The sequence below is a fragment of the Salvia hispanica genome, chromosome 2 (assembly GCF_023119035.1).
Source record: "Salvia hispanica cultivar TCC Black 2014 chromosome 2, UniMelb_Shisp_WGS_1.0, whole genome shotgun sequence".
NCBI lineage: Eukaryota > Viridiplantae > Streptophyta > Magnoliopsida > Lamiales > Lamiaceae > Salvia > Salvia hispanica.
In genome coordinates, this window is record NC_062966.1 from 34,027,801 (window position 1) to 34,047,218 (window position 19,418).

General features: G+C 36.3%; 4 protein-coding genes across 8 annotated transcripts; all 4 read right to left on the reverse strand.

Annotated features, from left to right (window-relative positions):
- Nucleotides 1-828: 828 nt before the first annotated feature.
- LOC125204002 (protein trichome birefringence-like 19) lies at nucleotides 829-2,950 on the reverse strand. The gene is made up of 2 exons (XM_048102542.1): nucleotides 2,432-2,950; nucleotides 829-1,807 (listed from the first exon to the last, which is right to left on the reverse strand). The coding sequence occupies exons 1-2, from the start codon at nucleotides 2,876-2,878 to the stop codon at nucleotides 1,037-1,039; spliced, it is 1,218 nt and encodes a 405-aa protein (XP_047958499.1). The 5' UTR covers nucleotides 2,879-2,950; the 3' UTR covers nucleotides 829-1,036.
- A 4,577-nt stretch (nucleotides 2,951-7,527) lies between these two features.
- On the reverse strand, nucleotides 7,528-8,322 carry LOC125203520 (pterocarpan synthase 1). Its single transcript, XM_048101887.1, has one exon. The coding sequence runs from the start codon at nucleotides 8,282-8,284 to the stop codon at nucleotides 7,751-7,753; it is 534 nt and encodes a 177-aa protein (XP_047957844.1). The 5' UTR covers nucleotides 8,285-8,322; the 3' UTR covers nucleotides 7,528-7,750.
- Nucleotides 8,323-8,445: 123 nt separating this feature from the next.
- Nucleotides 8,446-13,318, reverse strand: LOC125203519. 4 transcript variants are annotated; one of them, XM_048101883.1, is made up of 8 exons: nucleotides 13,203-13,318; nucleotides 12,908-13,056; nucleotides 12,644-12,777; nucleotides 11,936-12,077; nucleotides 11,641-11,772; nucleotides 9,755-10,552; nucleotides 9,153-9,329; nucleotides 8,446-8,821 (listed from the first exon to the last, which is right to left on the reverse strand). In XM_048101883.1, the coding sequence occupies exons 1-8, from the start codon at nucleotides 13,231-13,233 to the stop codon at nucleotides 8,642-8,644; spliced, it is 1,743 nt and encodes a 580-aa protein (XP_047957840.1). In that variant the 5' UTR covers nucleotides 13,234-13,318; the 3' UTR covers nucleotides 8,446-8,641. The 4 variants fall into 4 exon arrangements, with proteins under 4 accessions (XP_047957840.1, XP_047957841.1, XP_047957843.1 ...); XM_048101884.1 differs by lacking the exon at nucleotides 13,203-13,318 and adding an exon at nucleotides 13,147-13,162; XM_048101886.1 differs by lacking the exon at nucleotides 13,203-13,318 and adding an exon at nucleotides 13,122-13,139 and having other exon boundaries at nucleotides 12,908-13,035.
- Nucleotides 13,319-14,399: 1,081 nt separating this feature from the next.
- Nucleotides 14,400-19,207, reverse strand: LOC125208539 (protein FLX-like 2). 2 transcript variants are annotated; one of them, XM_048108175.1, is made up of 5 exons: nucleotides 19,032-19,207; nucleotides 16,231-16,936; nucleotides 15,921-16,066; nucleotides 15,750-15,832; nucleotides 14,400-15,315 (listed from the first exon to the last, which is right to left on the reverse strand). In XM_048108175.1, the coding sequence occupies exons 2-5, from the start codon at nucleotides 16,788-16,790 to the stop codon at nucleotides 14,737-14,739; spliced, it is 1,368 nt and encodes a 455-aa protein (XP_047964132.1). In that variant the 5' UTR covers nucleotides 16,791-16,936; nucleotides 19,032-19,207; the 3' UTR covers nucleotides 14,400-14,736. The 2 variants fall into 2 exon arrangements, with proteins under 2 accessions (XP_047964132.1, XP_047964131.1); XM_048108174.1 differs by having other exon boundaries at nucleotides 14,400-15,318.
- Between the last annotated feature and the right edge of the window lie 211 nt (nucleotides 19,208-19,418).

Sequence of the window (19,418 nt, forward strand, 5' to 3'; positions counted from 1 at the left end):
GGTGGGTCATGTGTGTTCGTATAATTAAATATTTAAATAAAAATAATTTCGAACCGAATAGTAATTAATTTTATGCTAAATAAATGGAAGGTTCGAGGAGGGTTAGGTACTCAGCGCCTAGCTACTTCATAACTCGAGAGGGCAAACACAGTTCACATCCTAAGTATTCATAAATTAAAAAAAATAAAAAATCATTAAATTGTTAAAGAAATAATTTCACTACTGTACAAGGACGAAATAATTTTGCTCTAATCTCATAACTAAGGTTTTAATGTGTCCTCATCCAATCTTACAATTACAATTTGACTGAAAAGGACGAAAAAGAAAAAGATAAAGTTTGCTTTTAAAATTTTTAAAAAAAAGTTTGCTTTTTTTCAAATAAAAAAATCAGTAGTGATGAGGCACTACCACTACCACATGCTTCTCAATCTAAAATTCGAATATTTCGTTTTGAGAATCAAATTAAGTTATTTTGCACAATTTAAAATATTAGTATATGCAATTCGAATCTTTCGATTAGAGAATCAAATTAAGTTGTTTTGCCCATTATTAATGTTAGGATTAGATCTATATTAAGCTTCATTGCAGCCTCTTTTATATAAGAAATTTGAAGAAAGAATAAGTTATAAGAACAAAAAATAATACAAGGATCCAAAAGAGTATAGAAGTATAGTTAGATCTACAAAACAAATAACCATATCTCAAGTAGTAGTAAGTACGTAAATTAAGAGTTACTGCGTAAAAGATTTAAGATCTAAAAGCACTTTAACCATTAAAGAGTAGAATATGATAAAGTCTCTACAAAAATGAAATTTGAATTCTCTAACAGATGTCAACATCATTTCATTTAAAATACACCTACTTCATAAACAACAAATATTGAAAAGCATACACATTACACAACAAAAAGTGGGGCAGTATTTTCATCAACATTATCATCAATGAATGACTGTAATTAAAATCCACCGCCATGTGATGATAAATTGATAATAGGAGTATTACACGAAAATTTCCTATATAAAAAAAAATTGAAATTTTAACTGTGTTGAATTTCTCTCCTCAACAATTCCTGCAAAAAATCATTCCAAGCATCAATGGGGCCAGGCAAGCACCAATGCACGCAGTCATTACGCAATACCACATTTGCCCCTGGTAAATGGCCATATTTACTAGGATGCCCATCCGGCCTCAGCCACATCGGCATGGTGGTGTCAAACAGAACAAACTTCCCTCCATTTACCGTCCCTGCTCTTCTTGCAATTTCTAGCTCCTCCAACTGTATCGTATGAAACTCCGACGCGCCCTCCGCGAGTGTAGTCTCGTTCCTCGCAAACGGCGTCTTCCGCACGCAGTCCCCGCCATTGTCCCACGCGCCGCCCTCGAAATGCGGCGGCGCGTAGGTCCGCACGAACGTCACGCCTTCGTACCCGGGCGCGGCATTGATGGCGCGGAACGCCGTGCGGAAGGCGTGGCGGTACGCGAAGCCCGGCGCGAGGTGCGTGATGTTCGAGTTAGGCTCGGGACAGTAGACGCAGCCGTGGAGGCTGCGGTTGAAGTGGATGTAGCTCGGGCGGAAGAACCATGGGCCCGCGGAAATTATAACGTAGTCGAAACGCGAGATTTGGTTGGACCACGTGTCGTCGAACTCGTCGAGGTATAGATCGAACGGGCGGCCCTTGGAGGGGTCTATGATTCCGGTCTTGACCAGAAACGGCGTCCAAAAAATAGTGATGTTGAAGTCGTGCTCTTTGTATTGGTACAATATTTTTGTATGCAATGCGTCTGCGGACTCTACGGGACGTGCAACCTCTTGTATAGATACATCAAATTCTTAGTTACTAGATTAGAATACTATGAATTGTAGTATGAAAAATTGAGTTAATTCAATGTAGATGGATCTAATAATAGAACATGGTGATAACGTGATTGCCATCCAATACATCACAATAATTGCCCTATATAAAAATGTTTAAAACACATGAGTTGGATCATGTACAAGTTACTTAATAACAACTTGGCATGTGAAAACTGTCGGCATCCTATATATATAAATTTCATATTTTAATAAATTAACATATAAATAATGTGGGCACGGAAAGAAAAATAGTCCTACAACAAATTTAAATCTTGATTTAGGTATAGTGCGCAAATGGTGTGTTTTCACTTTCACATAAAACATGGACACACACATATATGGTGTGAAAACACACTTTTAGTCCATTGGCATTATTCATTTTTGTTTTATACGTACTTAATTTTATTCTAACTACTAGTAGTATTAAATCTTATACTTGTAAATTAGAGTTTAACTTGTTCCTTTAAACTAGTGGAGTAGTAATTACTAGAATAAAAAAGAAATGCAAACTAAATCCGAGTTTATATGAGAAATTACTCCTAAATAATTTGTAACAATAGTGATAGGGAGTGTTACCTTAGACAAGAGGCAAATCAAGGACTGCATATGATTTCTAGCGACGGAATCACCAATAAAGGCTAACGATTTTCCCTTAACCATCTGCAGAAAGAGATCGGGCTGGAATAGCGGAAGCTCGCAAGCGTCGGGCTTCCACCTCCATTTGAGGTAGTCCGTGTCGGGCCGCCCGAATTTCATGCAATTCTGATGCTCCTGAATTGCATCGCACGTCTCGTTGGTGTAGTACGGGCCCTCCGGATTCCGCACCCATTCGCCCGTAAACAGGTCGCATTCGGCCCCGGCCCGGGAAGCGAATGTTTGGGGGAAGGAGGAGCCCGAGGAGGAAGATCCTCCTATGAAGGAGAGGTATACATGGATTGTTAGGAGGATTGTTAAGCCTGCTGCGATTATTGGAGCGGGCTTTACTGATTTTTTTCTCATTTGGGATTTTCCAAATGGATTCATCTCCACAGATTCGCACTATATTTAAATTTCACAAATCTAACACTTTTCTATGGTTGTTACACTTAAATACATAGAGCTGTCTAAACTATAAAATATTCCATGAGAGATTCACGGCTAATGAGGAAAGTCAAATATATTAATCTGACTAAATACACACGCACACGGTGAAGGGGTGTGTACATCTGAAAATTAGTAATGGAATGACCGAGGAAGTCTTGTTATTGGAGGATAAAGTTAATCCAAATCAGATTAAGATCTCCCACGACGTCAAATTTGGGTCAAATGAAAATATGAGCTAAGTCAAGTCATGATTTTAGCATAGTAATTAACTTCTCATCTTGAATTTATTGTAATAAATGAAAAAGTTATAGCCCCTTTCCCTTTTTATAACATGGAAATGAATATATCCGCTTTATTTAATTTAATTAAGATTTAGGCTAATTCTTTACAAGCCCCATTTTACTCATTATAGCCTTCTAAATAATAAAAAAAAATATTAATAATAATATACTACTAGTAGATTTTCTATATTTATAATTTAATCAAGTTTTAATAAAAATATCCGATTTTTAACTGCAGATAATATGAAGGCCCAAATATTATGATTTACGACTGATGAAAGGATTCACGTTTCGGCCCAACATTCCGTTTTATTAATATTGGGCTTTGAAGCCCATCACATTTGGGTCTGTGTTATTGGGATTCCCATTAATCAAATACTCCATCAATTAAATATTTTATGATTTTTTACCCCCTACAAACATTATTGCCACAATAATCAATTGTCAAAGCTGAAAGATTGTTACGTCTCTATTGTATCCTTTCTCCCAATGAGTTGTTTGAGGCATAAAGCGACAGCTCATATAAAAGTTATGGTCATATTTCAGTTCCCTACTAATTGTCATTTCAAAATTATTATGGACAATTAGCTCTTTATTTTCTTTTCATCTTGGAAAAATTTAGCACCTCATATAAAATTCTAATGGTCACATTTCAATTCCGTGCTCAAAATTGTCACATAAATATCTTTAATGACAGTGGAGGACCATTAATTAGTGGAAGCAATTGATTTTCATTTCCTGCTTCTATTTCTTTATTTTTTATGTTGGGATTGTCTAGCCACGTGTGCACATACATGCATGTCAATTCTTGGTTTGATTTTAATAATGCAAAAGTTGATTATGTTGGGTGTTAAGCCCAATGTTACAAAAATTATATATCTAGACACACTTTCATCAAATGAAATACTAGTAAGATAAATATTAGCGGCCAATAAAAAGAGAGCGAATTAACTATGTTTCAAAAGATTAATATGCATTGGCCCGTTTAAAAAGATTGTTATCAGGTAAAGGGAAAAAATTATTAGTATGTCATTTGTAATGATAGTTTCCCCTTTTTTTCTAAAATAGAAATAGATAGCGCCAGCCTACCATAATCGCCTCATTTGGATATAATTATGCGGTGAAAATACAATTGAGTTGAAATCGTACAAATTAATTTTTCACCACATTAATTAATAATCTCAATCATAGTTTGTATGCAATATCTTGGATAGTTTTTTGGGCATGTCAATTATTCTCTATGTCCATTTTTTCATTTCGTCATGAATAAATATTTCAACTCTATCTACTTAATTTCCTTAGTATGTGTCAAACTTTGATTCGTCAAGATGTTTTTTATACAGATGGAAACACTAATAGTATTTATTGCAATAATTGTGTTATCTACATTTTCCAAAAAATTTAATATTCTATGTTTCACAAGTCAATAATATAAGTCAACTTATTGTAAAAATTGAAGTAATACCGTACATGGAGCAAGCCGACGACGAGCAATAGTACATATATACTAAAAGTAATCAAAGAATGATGCGTCACAATTTTGCAATTCCTAAACAATAATTAATGCATCCAAGGATTATATATATAACAACTCAACAATTTTGCTCTTTCGAGTAGGCGAAAAACCAAATACCAAATTATTGGTATAATCAAAACTTTATTCTAACCTGATTAGTTTAAACTTGAATTAAAGACATTTACTATTTTCCAATGCTACGTCAACATCGGCCTTCAATATTAGAATATATTGTCCAAATATTCCTACATATATAGTAGGCACCAAAATCTGATCTTCCCTCTCTACAAATTTGTGGATTTCTAAAGTTGAAGGTAAGTTTTGGTTTTGTTGTGCCATATAGTAGAATTACTCTGTTGCAAGGCAAGCTTCCATAATAATTAGTTGCATGATTTATAGGAAGAAAATGGTGATGATGGGGCTGGAGAGGTTGATGAGCAGCTTGAAATCGAAGCTGATGAAGAACATCAAAGTGAAGAACTCGTACGACAAGATCGACAAGAGCGAGAGCATGAGAGTCGAAATCAGAAGCAGAAAGGCTCGCAAACTTATTCAAGACACTCTCAGAATTGCTGATTCTCCTAAAACAAGAAGCTACACTCTCTAATCTCTCTCCCCTCTCTTTGTATTTCCATCTTAATTTTCAATGTAATGCTACATATTATTAAGTATAAATATATGTGAGTTGTGTGTGTATTGTTTGTTGATTTTTAAGGCTTATACAAGTACAAGTGAAAGTAATTATAGTATACATTAATGAAATTATTTAGATGAAGATTATGTGGGAAGAAGATGAAGATGATAAGCATGTGGTGTGTATTTGTTGTGAGAGTCCTTCCACCGCTTATTATGGTGGTGATTTGGATGTGTGACGTATTCTCTGCAAATGATCCCTTTGAAATAAAATAGAGTACTCTAATTATCTGCAAATTGTTTTCCATGTGACACCACTGCTGCGAGGACGATCAGCATTTATCATCACCACCTAATGCAAATAAGTGGTGCTAATTAAGATTAAATAAAACCTAAACTTTATACTAAGCTTTGTTTGTATAAATTCACCACTTAATTATTTATAAATATATTCCTTATATTTTCATCTTCATTCACACTTAAATAGTAGTAGTAGTACTACTTTATTCTTTTAAATGTCAATTTCTCTTGTTGGACCAATAAAATCTACTACTATCTTCCAATATCTTTACTTAAAAGTTAAAACTCAAGATGTCCTCCCCTCCACAAATAAAATTTATAGTAAAACTGTAAAACTCTTCGTAGACAGGAAGAGTACTAACATTTTTTAAAACTAATGCACTTGATTAACATACCAACATATAAGTTGTCCTATATCAAAAATATAAAATACTCCGTATAAGAAAAAAATCAACTTAAATACCTAGAGAATCTATTACAAACTCTAATATCTCATATAGATTGTGTAAGACAATTGGTGTACGATTTATAGACTTCAATGCATCATCTTTCGTAGCAGAGTCTTTTAACGCCACATTTCCCTCTCCCAACTCTACCCAAAATGTATAATTATTAGTACTAGAGATGTGGGGAAGTGATAATCATCTAGGGTGGGTGTCACAAATGGATATAAGTCAGGAAACGGTCACAAATATGCACATGAGGCATTTACCAAAATACTACAGAAAAGGTAAGTAACAAGAAATATTTTATAGAACGTACAATTATATAAAGTGAGTCATATTTACATGTAAAAAAGAGCAATTCTTTGCAGAAAAGTAGAAAGACAAACATAGATGTCAAACACAAAATTCCAACAAAAAACAGCATTGGACACACGTATCTACCAGATACACGACCCATATGGCCATATCTGATCCATTTACTTCTCTAGATATGCAACTCTAACCAAACTATATATTGATGTCAAAAATTTTGTGCTTACATTTATTTTTATTGCTACGTATATTACGTAAATGATGAATATAAATCAGAATTTTATTGAAATAATTCAGCCTACTTAGAGTCATTATCCAATGAAGCAGTGTAAATGGATTTTAAAATATGGAATGTAGGGTGAGGTCAAATCTGCTTGGACAGTATGAACATATATGTGTATAAATTGGATATTGTTGATTGGTAAAAAAGGAAAAATGTGTTGAAATAAGATGAGCTTGTGCAAAATAAAATGGGTCTGAAAAGAATAAAAATGGAAAGTGACAAGTGATGAAGAAACGACGAAATAGAGAGACAGCAAACCATATTTTAAGGTGCATCAACGGTAAATTAGGCACATGACATGAGCTTCATCACCACCACTCTCACCACATACAATATATAAAAAAAATGTGACATTTATGTGATTTAAATGAAAAAGAAAAATACGATCTCTTTTCTGAGATTCAGAATTAGGAATTGAAAATCTCGAGGCCCAGCTGCAAATCCCATCTCATTCTTTCACTTTATCATTTTGATTTTACATTAGTTTTAAACTATCCATAAAACTAATTGTGTCACTAGATTTATAATGTTATGGTAGTAATTAATTAATCAAGCATAAAAGTTCAGCGGCGCCCACCGACCCCAAAAGCCTACCATATTTTTTTCTCTTTTGTATGAGAAACATGAAAAGTAAAATTTGATGCAATCTCTATGCTTTTTGACGTGGAAATCTTAATATTTTACTTCCAAAGAAGAAAAGTGTGAGCTTTTTAACGAGTTCGATAAGATGCAATCTTTGTCTGATTATTTGTTTTGTGGTTTATTCATAAGTTTAAATTATACTGCCTTTAGTAAAAAAATGGAATATACAATTCAAGTAATTTGGAACGCAGAAAATACTCATTTATACCTGTCAGCCAAACAGAACATAAGCCTATAATTAGCCATTAGTTAATCTATTTTTTGCATCCGTCAGTTTGTGTACATTATATAGTTCTATGTCATAAAAAGGAAAATGGAATACAAATGCCACACAGTTCTTATTTTCATAATAGCAAGTAGAGCCTAAAAATGGAGAAAAATAAAGCAAAACTAATTTTCTCAAAACTTTCGCCTCTCAAAATTGTCTGGGAAATCCAAATTCAATTTTATATGATAAGATGCTTCCATATTCGATGCTTGTCTCCCAATCTGAGCAAACACAGCATTTCCAGTAGCAAAAGCAAAAGAGCCAGTGCCACCAACAACACTCAGTTCTTCCTCTTCTTTGAAAGCCAATTTCTTAGCCTCAATGCTAACACTGCCAGCATAGTCATGCGTATGAAACGTAAGATAAATGATATTGAAAGCCGAGTGTGCGAATCCCTCCACCGGTATTATGAACCCCTGTGCCTTCCCTACCACCCGGGAAGAGTTATCAGGGCCTTCCGTCAGCCACCGGTGGAAGATCAGCGCCCCCACGCTGTGTGGGGGCACTGCTGAGCTTCCTGGCTGAGGCTGTTGGATGTAGAACGATAGCGTCGCCTGGGGAGTGGATCGGCTGCTCCGGTGGGGCAGCGGAGAGAACAAGGCTAGAAGTATGACTGCAGTTGTAGCTAAAACAACTGCACTGCAATATATGATTCTTGACAGCATTATTTGATATCAGAGACAAGGAGGGATGCATTTGAATTAGAATGTGATGCTTGAGATGAATGTTTTAATACAGGTATTTGTGAGTGTATTTGGGGAGTTTTGGCAACCTAATCCACATTTAGCTACCAAATTACCTACTTCATGAGTAGAAAAATGACAAGTTTCAAAATAGAACCTTCAAGCATTATATACCTACTTTGTTTCTGTGAAAATATTAAAGGCAGACAAAGCCAAGAACTGGTGAACTTATCCATGTCTATAATATAAAAGCGGATGAATTTGGAGGGAAATATCAAGAGTCTAGGATGGAAACAATACATTTCCATCGTTATCGAAAGTGCAACGCATGTAGGTGAGCTAGCGGTTGCGACGGTAAAGAAACTGGAGGTCCTGGCAATGCGCGCAAGTCCATGGAAACAGTGGTGGATCAAGGCAGAATGAATGAACCCATTGATTCGTGCAGAAATGACAACTAGCAAGAAGCTCCTCTGGTTCTCTACCCAAGCATAGGTAACAAACTGCTGTTGATGCTGATACCTACACCAATAAGCATCTCAACTAAGAAACTGAACCAAACATGATAAAAGTACAAGCACAAACAGCACAAGAGTGAATATCAAGGTCCTAACACCTTGAAAAAGTTGTTGTTTTTATCATTTTCCATATGGCTTGTAAAAATTCCTCAGTTGTTCAATTTTTACTTACATGAGGAGAACCACATTACGCAAGTTATTCAAATGCAAGAAATATATTTTAGGATTGATCTCTCAATTGTAATCATATAGGCTCCAACAGATCTTGGTTACTGGAGAATAACAAAGAACAAAACAAATATACTGGGAAAAAAAGGGAAAGCTCAAAGACTTACATTGGCAGGAAGATTATATGTTTCATTAGGAAGAACATACAGATTCGTTTTCGAACTATCTTTTGGCATATTCTGGGAATATATTTTCTGATCTGAGGAAGCAGCATCTTCCACTTTAGTGATGCACATGAAACTAGCTTTGCACAAAGGACATGTAGAAGTCTTTCTACTTGAATTCTGTCAAGAGCCAATAAATTAGTAAATGCACGTAGTGTTTCTGCAAACTAAGCATCAAACCATACATGACACATGACTTAAAGCAATAAGAATTCTAAGATTCTAAGGAAACAATGGTAGATGACAATAAGGAAAGGAGCAGGCTACACATGAGGTGGCATCTACATACAAACAATGGATATTCTCTTCTTATTGTTACAGAATAAACATTTTATAATGATACTCACTATTCAGTTAGCTATGCCCTGGTCAAAAAAACATTTTTATGCTGTTACGGAAATAGTACAAAACTAAACCTCTAAAGTGAATATGCAAACAAAAGGTACAACCTAGAACTTGAAGAAACTGTAGTACCAAAGTAAAAGCAAATAGAACTGAGAGGAATAAAATATATTTGGAAAGATTGAGAAACAGAGAATGTGCACCATATGATCAGCCCAGTTCTGGATGCACGAAAAACAAAATCGGTGACCACATGGCAGCACTCCACGAGTAGAACTGAAATCCGTCCAGCATATAACACATGACAACTCAGTTGACGCGGGAGGTAAGCTTTCTTCAGTTGAACCCTGGTTAGAAGCTTCATGAAGCTTTTCTGGAGTTGTAAAGGAAGATGGTGTAACACAAGCATGTGAATTTGGATTTTCCTGATTTACAGATTCAAGATTCTCAATTTGATCGCCATCTAAATGCTCAATATCTTGAACAGTATCATACGCATCAGTGCTATTTAAACCATTCAAAGTCCTCATATCAGATGTATGCCTATTAGTAACTCGGTGCCTTTGATCCTCCGAACTATCAACCAAAACTCTACGGCTTTCATTCTCAGGTAAAACTTCTTCCTCTGAACTATCAACCGAAACTCTACGGCTTTCATTCTCAGGCAAAACTTCGGCCTCTGAACTATCAACCAAAATTCTACGGCTTTCATTCTCAGGTAAAACTTCATCCTCTGAACTATCAACCAAAACTCTACGGCTTTTAATCTCAGGTAAAACTTCATCCTCTGAACTATCAACCAAAACTCTACGGCTTTTAATCTCAGGTAAAACTTGAACCTCCTCACATTCTTCCTCCACATCTGAATGTATTAACCAATCCTTCAAACTTGTACACTTTTTCACCAGCCTACGACCCTTGGACCAAGATTCTGGAGAAGTGGAGTTCCTCTTTCCCAGTCTGCAAGAATATGCAGGACGTGATGTGCTAGCTTCTTCAAGCTGTTTAAGGAGCACACCAGGAAACAACACAATTTCAACACCACATGAAATTTTTTAGCACAGAGACTTGATGTAAACAAATCAACAACTTCTAGCAAAGGTGGACACAGACAGGGCAATGGAGTAGATAAATTAATAATAATAAGAGTCAAAATAAAGATCTGAAACTCCATGTAGGGTTAGTGAACTTAAAAATTAGGTTCAGGCTTTAGAGTCCATAGCAAAACTCATCAAACTTTGTTTCGTATTAACTTTAATTTGTGTTAGGATCTTATATTAAGAAACACCAGTTCTAGACGTTAAATGTAATCATCCAAAATATCACCTCCAGTTCCATTCCATATATAAATGCAAATGCTTCTGTCTTAATACAACTAGATGGAAATTACAAATTATGCCAACTTGAAGCTATTGGACAAGCTCTAGATGATAGTTTAAAAGGAGATGGTTCACATGCTGACTGAACTAGCCACCGGATGTTATATCAAATACTTCCTCCATCCTATAAAATAGTGCACACCTTGGTGTTACAGAGCTTCTAATATAAGTTAGGTGGTGTATTTTGTGCATGGAGAAAGAGCTCCACTTTGTTGTATTTTATGTTAGATTGTTAGTTAATGTAGATAATAGTAAGCCATGTTTGGTTCTTTTGTAAATAGATATGCAAAATGAAGAAAAAGTAAAAGGATGGGTATCCCAAAAAGGAAAGTTAAGAACATGTACTATTTTGTGGGACACCCTAAAATGGCAAAGGGTGCATTAGCTTTTGGGACGAGGGAGTATCTCATTCTCATAAACAGGATTAGTATTTCTAGAAATAGGACAACCATGATGATACCAGTGATCATTAAGCTTCAAGGACACAATTAAGTTCACAAGTCAGTGATAATCCAATATTTCTATAATTAAATAATACACCTTATTCAAGGTGATGAATAGCTGGTTTAAGCTGAAGTATCTTCAGAGAAACACCAGAAGTTATTAATCAAATAGCCATATAAATCCAGAAAACAGAGTCCTAGCTAAAAGTCTAGAACAGTGGAACTTTTGAAATGGATAGAGAGGCAGGGCTTATCAAAATTCTGTACCTTCATTGTCTTCGTTGTTGGTAATTTTTCATGGCTGCTACTAGGACAATCCTTCCTTGAATAACTTTTGATTGCTTTTCCTTTTGATCTACTGGAACCATGATCTTTCTGCCTCTTCTTAGGAAATAGATCCTGTAATACATCAGAAAACAAAAGCCAGAACTGAGATCATTGCAAAAAAATCTTCAGCAGCAAATACCAGCATCTTTTCAGTGAAATACAGAACACAGCAAGATCCATGAATGCTGGTTACATGCATATTAATGATTACTATCTTGAAGAAAAGGAACACTACCTCATCTAAAAGGATTGAATTCTTGCAACTGCCATCATTTATGTCTTCACGTTCAGCAACCAAAGATCTTTTACCATTCTTCAAGTCTTTTGATTGAGCCTTTGCCTGGATATCCATAGCCAAAGGTCCCATTTCTTCTCCGCTGCACAAAATCAGTAATGGTAATGAATAATAATATAAATGATTGAAATATCTGTATTCGGTTGTTACAATAGAAACTTTGAAGATAATTCACAATGATAAATACAACCAGACAACAGTGAAACAGACAATGGTTTCAGTTTGGCGGAAATCAGGCATGTTACTGAAGCTGGCCCAGAAATGGAAGCCTTAATTTGCATGACTTAAAAATGAGAGGAAGAAGCAATACTGAAAACTGTGAAATAATTTAGAATATTATAAATTTGGTTTACCTACAATAAAAAACAGTGGAGCTTAATGTGTCCCAACCAAAATGATTTTGCCTCTATAGATCAGGCCGGCAAAAAAATTACAATAGCAGTCTGACTTAAGAGTTAAGACAGGAAGAAACACTTTTGAGGGTAGTCACAAAGGTGCATATGCATTACCCCCATCTTCTGGTTCTATTTCTGAATAAAAAATATGACAGCGGCTTATTATATGATAGAGTAGTTATTCCTTCATTGCACCAAATAGTATGAAACTAAATCAGCAAAGTAGAAACACAATTTCCAGAGCTCAACCTACCTACTATAGGAATATGGCTCCGCCAAAACACGCCTTCCTTGCTTTAAGCATTCCTCAAACCAGCAATGATTAACGATCGGTATCCTGAGCTTCTTCGCAAGCTCATATTTCCTGCCTTCAAATTTCCAGCACACCTAACCAACGCAACCAATCAAACTGCTAAGAAACAGGAAACATCTTTGAATTCGAACCAGAAACATCTACCAACATCATATATCATAGCTAGAGCAATTTAAACATACAACAAATAATTCAATGGCATACCAAATGTGTAACAGACTGGCTCATATTTCCGACATAACTAGCTCCGGTGCGATCAATCAGTTTGATTAGATTGAATCTCTCAGAACCTTGATAACCGCTCACGGTCGCCACTACCGAATCCATTCCTTCTACATGTGGAGGAGCAGATCCTGTTTAAAAAAAGCCCCGAAAAGAAAATTCAATCGATTGTATACAAAAGCATACCAGTACCCACACAAAAATGAAGGGGAGAACGAAACCCTAACGCGATTAATCATATGGAAACGTGATTATATGCTTTATGCAATTGATTTACCTAAATGGTTTTGAAGTGAATCGTCTTCCATGGCGCCAAAATGAAAATTTCCAACTTTCAATTTGTTTTGGTTCGAATATATACAGAAAGGTTTTAAATCCACTTTTCAATTATAAATATTGTGCCTCAAATTTAGTAATCGCGATAGTTTAGCTGGAAACAAAGTTTTAATTTGGATAGTACTAGCGTTTACACCGCTACAATTATATCTACTTTAAAAAAATTGAATTTCTCTCTGTTTATTTGTTTTGTGAACACTATGTTATTTTACAAAAAATATTAAAATGATTTTAGACTATAAGTTATAACCATTATAGTAATGTACTACGACTGAAATTGACATAGTCATATCTCATTATGTCGGGCCGGAGTGTGGGGGTCGCCAAGGCGACGGAATCACCTTTTTTGCTGCAATGGTCATATCTTATCAACTATACGTTTTTAATGTCAAAACACATCTTTAACTCTGTTTATTTTAATAAATCCTCATTTTCTTTTTATGTAAATAATAAATCTATAAACTTTATAGTAATTCCTCTCGATGGGTCATTTCTGACAGATTTATGTTAATTATTACTCCCTTTGTCCTGGATAATTTGTTCCATTTTTTTTATTTCGGTCCGTCCCACATAATTTGTTTCATTTCATTTTTTACCATTTTTAGTAGTGGACCACATATTCCACTAACTCATTCCTACTCACGTTTTATTATAAAACTAATATATAAAAATATGACCCACATTCTACTAACTTTTTCAACTCACTTTTCATTATATTTCTCAAAACCTATGCATCAAAGTGAGATGAATTATCCAGGACGGAGGGAGTAACATCGTTGTCAAAAGAAAAGGGCTAATTTAACGGCAAACTGAATTAAGTATAATAACTCATTAAAACAGAATTTAATAGTACAAAATGTCCATCGTGTTTTTATAACAGAATGATAAAAATAAATCTGTTCGACATATTTCATAAAACGCAGTTGTTTCTTCTCATTATTCGTTAATAGAAGTGACAAAGTGGAATTATTGAAATATACCTCACTTAGAAATACTGAAATAGGGATCAATGAATTATCTTTTTTATAATAGTACTTGATAAATGTACTTGGCTATATCTTTATATTCGACAAGATTAAGAAATGGGAACTTAACTAGCATGATTTTACCTGAATGGCAAACATTCAAATACCACATAGGAGTAAAATATAACTCAATTTAAGTGAAATTAAGGATTAAACTATTTTCACCAATTTCACATTATCACTCAACTGAATGGAAAGTAAACGAGTTCCTCTACAATTGAACGCGCTCCAATCAAATGCCAATTGATCCATAGCCTGATTTGTGAACAGAGTAACACTTCAAAAAAAAGAGTCCGATCTTTTCATGGAAGCAAGTGTGTGTGTGTCTGTGTCTGTGTGTGTGTGCACGCGCATCCACCACCACCATGTTGCCTGCTTCAAGTGTTAATAACTACAAGGCTCTCTTTCAGCAAGTTCCGTAGGCACTAGACCCTGAGGATGGCCTAAAGTTCACCTATGAGCGGGGTTTACACCATGCGATGGCACCTCATATCCAGTACCAGCTCTAGAATTCGGTGTTGGCTGGTAAGGTTGGTTATTCATGGGAACCTGTCCTTGATGGCCTGCAGCACCTCTGGATGATGCATCATAGCCAGCGCCCTTTTGTGCCTCGTAATTAGCTCCCCTTTGAGCTTCATCTCCTGAGCCTCTTTGGATATCATAAGCAGGGACACCTTGGCCCTCCTGGGTTTCAGATCTATGACCTCTCGGAGCTTCATATCCCGGTACCCTAGGGGTATTGTGTGCAGATGGAGCCAATCCCCTCTGTGCATCGTAGCCTGTTCCAGTAGGTCCCAGTTGGGCACCATAACCTGTTCCAGTAGGTCCCAGTTGGGCACCATAACTAGCTCCAGTTTGTACCCTCTGGGGATCATAACTAGTTCCCCTAAACGCAGGGTAAAAAGGGCCTCTGGACGCATCTTGAGCATTACCCGAACCATAGGGAGCAGGCTGAGAATTACCCTCAGTACCAGTTGGCACAGCGGGTCCAAGCCCAGCACCCCCTCCCATATGAGAACCATGACCCTGCTGCTACGAGAGAAATTTGTTAGTTAGAGATTAGCTCAAAATTTAATAGACACCAAAATCACGTCCAAGTGCATGGTTTAAAATTTAAGAGAGCCCATAAATAGTCAAATACAAAATTGGAAGAGCATCTTCTGAATTATTGAACAATGATCCAACTTTAGCCCAACCTTGTCTTGATATGCTCATTGGTTTAATACCCAACTTCACTCTTCCCAACTCAAACAAACACATTCACAGAGAGGGGGAATACGAAAAAGAGAGAAAAATAACAAAAAAAACAGGTCCAGCTTTGTTTTCAATATAAAGCTGATTTTAAACTTGTGCATATGAATATATCCAGATAAAAAATGTAATTTCCTATTTGCAGAACACGCACAGTTCATATATTACACAGCAGAGATTACAAATGGTCAATATATTGCTGATACACGTACCTGTACACCATAGGCATGAGCAGAAGCATAGTTCCCTGGAGGAACATTTCCAATATATCCAGCGGAACCACCATACGGCCCTCCTGGAAACACATTCGCAATTGTGGAACATTACTGTTAAGGTAAAAAGATAAATATAATAGGAAGGAAATGAATAACAGATGCCAATACCAGTTCGGTGGTCATAATTTGTAGAAGTACTCAGCTCAGCCCTGAGCTTCTCCACTTCTCTCGACATTGCGATGTAGTTCTTTTCCATTACCTGAAGTGATTCAAGGTGGTCATTGTATAACTTCTTCTCATAGTCATAAGTCCCCCTGTTCAAATAATATCCCAAAAAATCGTCAAGTCATTCAGAAGTAATGCCAATTCCAAAATAAAAAGCTTTATTAAACTAGTTTCCTATCCATGATCTGGTGATTCCAATATATGCTTGCAGTATATCCTTCAAACCCTGGTTAAAATTACAAAGCACAATTACCTGCAATGCTGGTACTCCTGTCTCATCCCATCAAGTTCCGCAACTAGAGGAGGGATTTGTTGTGCCTCAGAGTGAGCCATATGAAGCTCGTGATTCAATTGCTGTATCTTTGAAACAAGTTCCTGTCTTCCAGAAACCAAGGATTGTGCCTCAGTCCGTGCTTGCTGCAACTCCTTTTTGATGGATTCTGCAGCTTTAAGTTCAGACTCCATCTTTGATATTGTATCAGTAAGTCCTCTAGTCTGTTGCTCTTTTTCAGACTTTACATCATTAATGTGTGCATGTATTAATTGCAATTCATGCTTGGCAGTAGCAAGATCTTGTCTCAGAGTACCATGGGTAGCAGCTAGCCTCTGATTTTCTGTTGCAAGTTTTGCTATCTCAACATGCTGTGCAGAAAGCTTATGTGCCATTAGTTCATGAGGAGGTAACATTTCAAAGTGAGGAAAACCACCAACAGGTGGACGAACTGCAGAAGCATATGGATCAGGATGCCCGGCACCAGGACCAGGGAGAGGACGGTGATGGTGGGGAGGAGGGACTCGACCTTTACTTGCCATAGTTAGCTCCCAACTTTGACCTCTGACACAGGAGATTATTAATTTTAATGCAGGAGTTGCACACTCTCTGCACCACAATAAATCAGCTCCTACAAACTTTGTTGTGCGGAGAAATTCACAAACTTAAGAATTCATGGGAGGCAGGGCTGCAGAGAAACAGATATCACTTAATATGTTGAGATGCAAATCTTCCTCAAACAATTAAAAGGAGGAAAAAATGAAAAACGGTTATCGACAAAAGCTCCTTCAGCATGTAGTAACAAAGAGTCAAAGATGACAGAAAAGGAAGGAATAAAGCATTTTTAGGACCTTTAGGTACTGTACTTACTATTTACTGTATAAGTTCTATAAATTGGTCTTCATTGTAAACATCGATAATATTTCAAAAACTAAAGCATTTGTACCATTTAAGTTAAAACTGCATAGACATTTGATGTAGCACAATAACCAAACTAATTACAGATACTCACACCTTACCCAAGACATAATTTCAACATAAAGAAAGTACAAAGACACAATTTTTTTAAAAAATCCTATGATTCTATTAAAAAAAACTGAAAGTGTAGGGACCTGTATGCATTTTATTATAAATTATCATGAATGTTTCACTTGCTTAAGTGCGTACAAGATAAGCTCCATTACATTTAAAGATATTAATAAATAAGTGCATGAGATGTCATACTATCTCTACGAAGTACCTAAAGAATTTTATAAACCTCTTCTCTCTACTCCAGAGTATAGCCATGCCTAGTTAATTACACGAACTGGTTACATTTAATTGTAGTATTATGCAGATCTTTGAAAGTTCTGCGAGGGTAGCCATAGGAAGTAAAAGAGGGGGAAAATATCTGCATATAAAATCAAGGACCAGCAAGACTAATTTAGAACAACCCACTGATTGGACATCATTCTTTCATTACTTCACTAGTTTTCAGCAAGAAGAACAATTTTATTCTGAAGACAGTCCACATTGTCCCAGATTGATCTGCAATGTTATTTGAGTCTTTCTATACGAACACCTTCGCACACTTTCTTTCCCTATGTATCTAGGATTTTATATCTATTTTGAAGTAGAGATCCATAAGCCAAGGAAATGTCAATAGGCATCTCTTATGCACGTTTGGGTTTGCATGCTATAGCTACTGATCAACATGAACATGGCCATTATCAAGCATTCATTTGCATATAAGCACATTGGGATGCCTGTGATGCACATATAAAATAGTGCATATTACTCCTGCTAGTTCTTACAGTAGGGATGCCAAAACGTGGATTTTGCTATAGTATTGAGGTTCCGGTCCCAGACCCGAGGCACTCAGAGTCTCTGACCCAGCCCAGCCAGCTCTCGTTTCGGGTCTTGTCCAGCCCATTAAACAGTTATTTTAAACATTTACATCTTTCTCTATCTCTACATTGTAGTCCTATACTCCTATTGGCTTTACTATGTCTCTTTAATAATGCTAGGATAGTCATTGTGTGGGGTACACAGAGTTCTTATGTTCATTCATGTGAAAACTTGGCAGGCACCACTATACAAACATCAAACAAGCCACCTACTTATTTCAGAAGTGAAGGAACATGCAGGCCAGGCTTTGAAAAAAGACTCGATCTGTCAGCATGACATTTTAACCTTTTTTAAAGTTTAATTTTCACTCTATTCTATACAAAACTGAGCCTCGAGGTTCCATTACAATTAAGTTTACTATCCTACAAAAAAAAACATGATGATGGTGATATATAGAGCTAAAGCATATGGAGAAATGAAAATTTGCAGCTGAAATGTGTGCTATGGAAAGAACTAAAGAAAATTATATGCATGAGCAAAAGAGTCTTGGCCAATGGTAAAAATTATTAATAACCTACTCTTTCATGTCTGGTATGGATAAAAGCTAATCAAATGAATCAACTCGAAATTACATGAAAACAGAATTTGCATCTTAAATACTGTACTACGATTATCATCTTTAATCAATTTTGTTGTGAGACAATTGGCGACTAATCCTGAAGCCCTTAGGCAGCAAAAGCCCAAACAAATTGAAGCAACAACAAAAGCATCTCAATCACAATTCACGGTCTAAAAATTGAGAATCCCCCAACCCTATACCATCTTCTTTCCGACGATCGGAAAACAGAAACCCATCCATTATCAAGGAAAAACAGTCAAAACTAACCCAGAGATGAGAGAAAACAATAGGATTAGTAGCAAAGCAAAATAGTTGGGAAGCAAGATTGGAAACGAACTTGAGAGAGAGCGGCGAGGCGAGGAGGCGCGGGTGCGGGATTAGGCGAGCGAGACTGAGAGCGCAATGCGGTTAGGCTAAGCCCGACGGCGACAGAGAGTGCAGGAGAGGGAGAGGGAGAGGGAGAGAGAGAGAGGAGATCGCCTCAAAGACGCAGAGATTGCGCCTGTTTAGGTGGGCTTCTGAAAAGTGCTACGGGCTGAGATCGATGACCCGGATTAACATAATATTTTTGGATGTGCATGCTTGTTTCACATTTGGGCCGTAACCCAATTAAAATGTACTCCCTACAATATCAAGTTCATTCGGGTTTTGGTTCATTCTCTACTCGGATTGTATTAACATTTAGGGATTAATGATTATAAGCTCTTAATTTGAATATCTAATG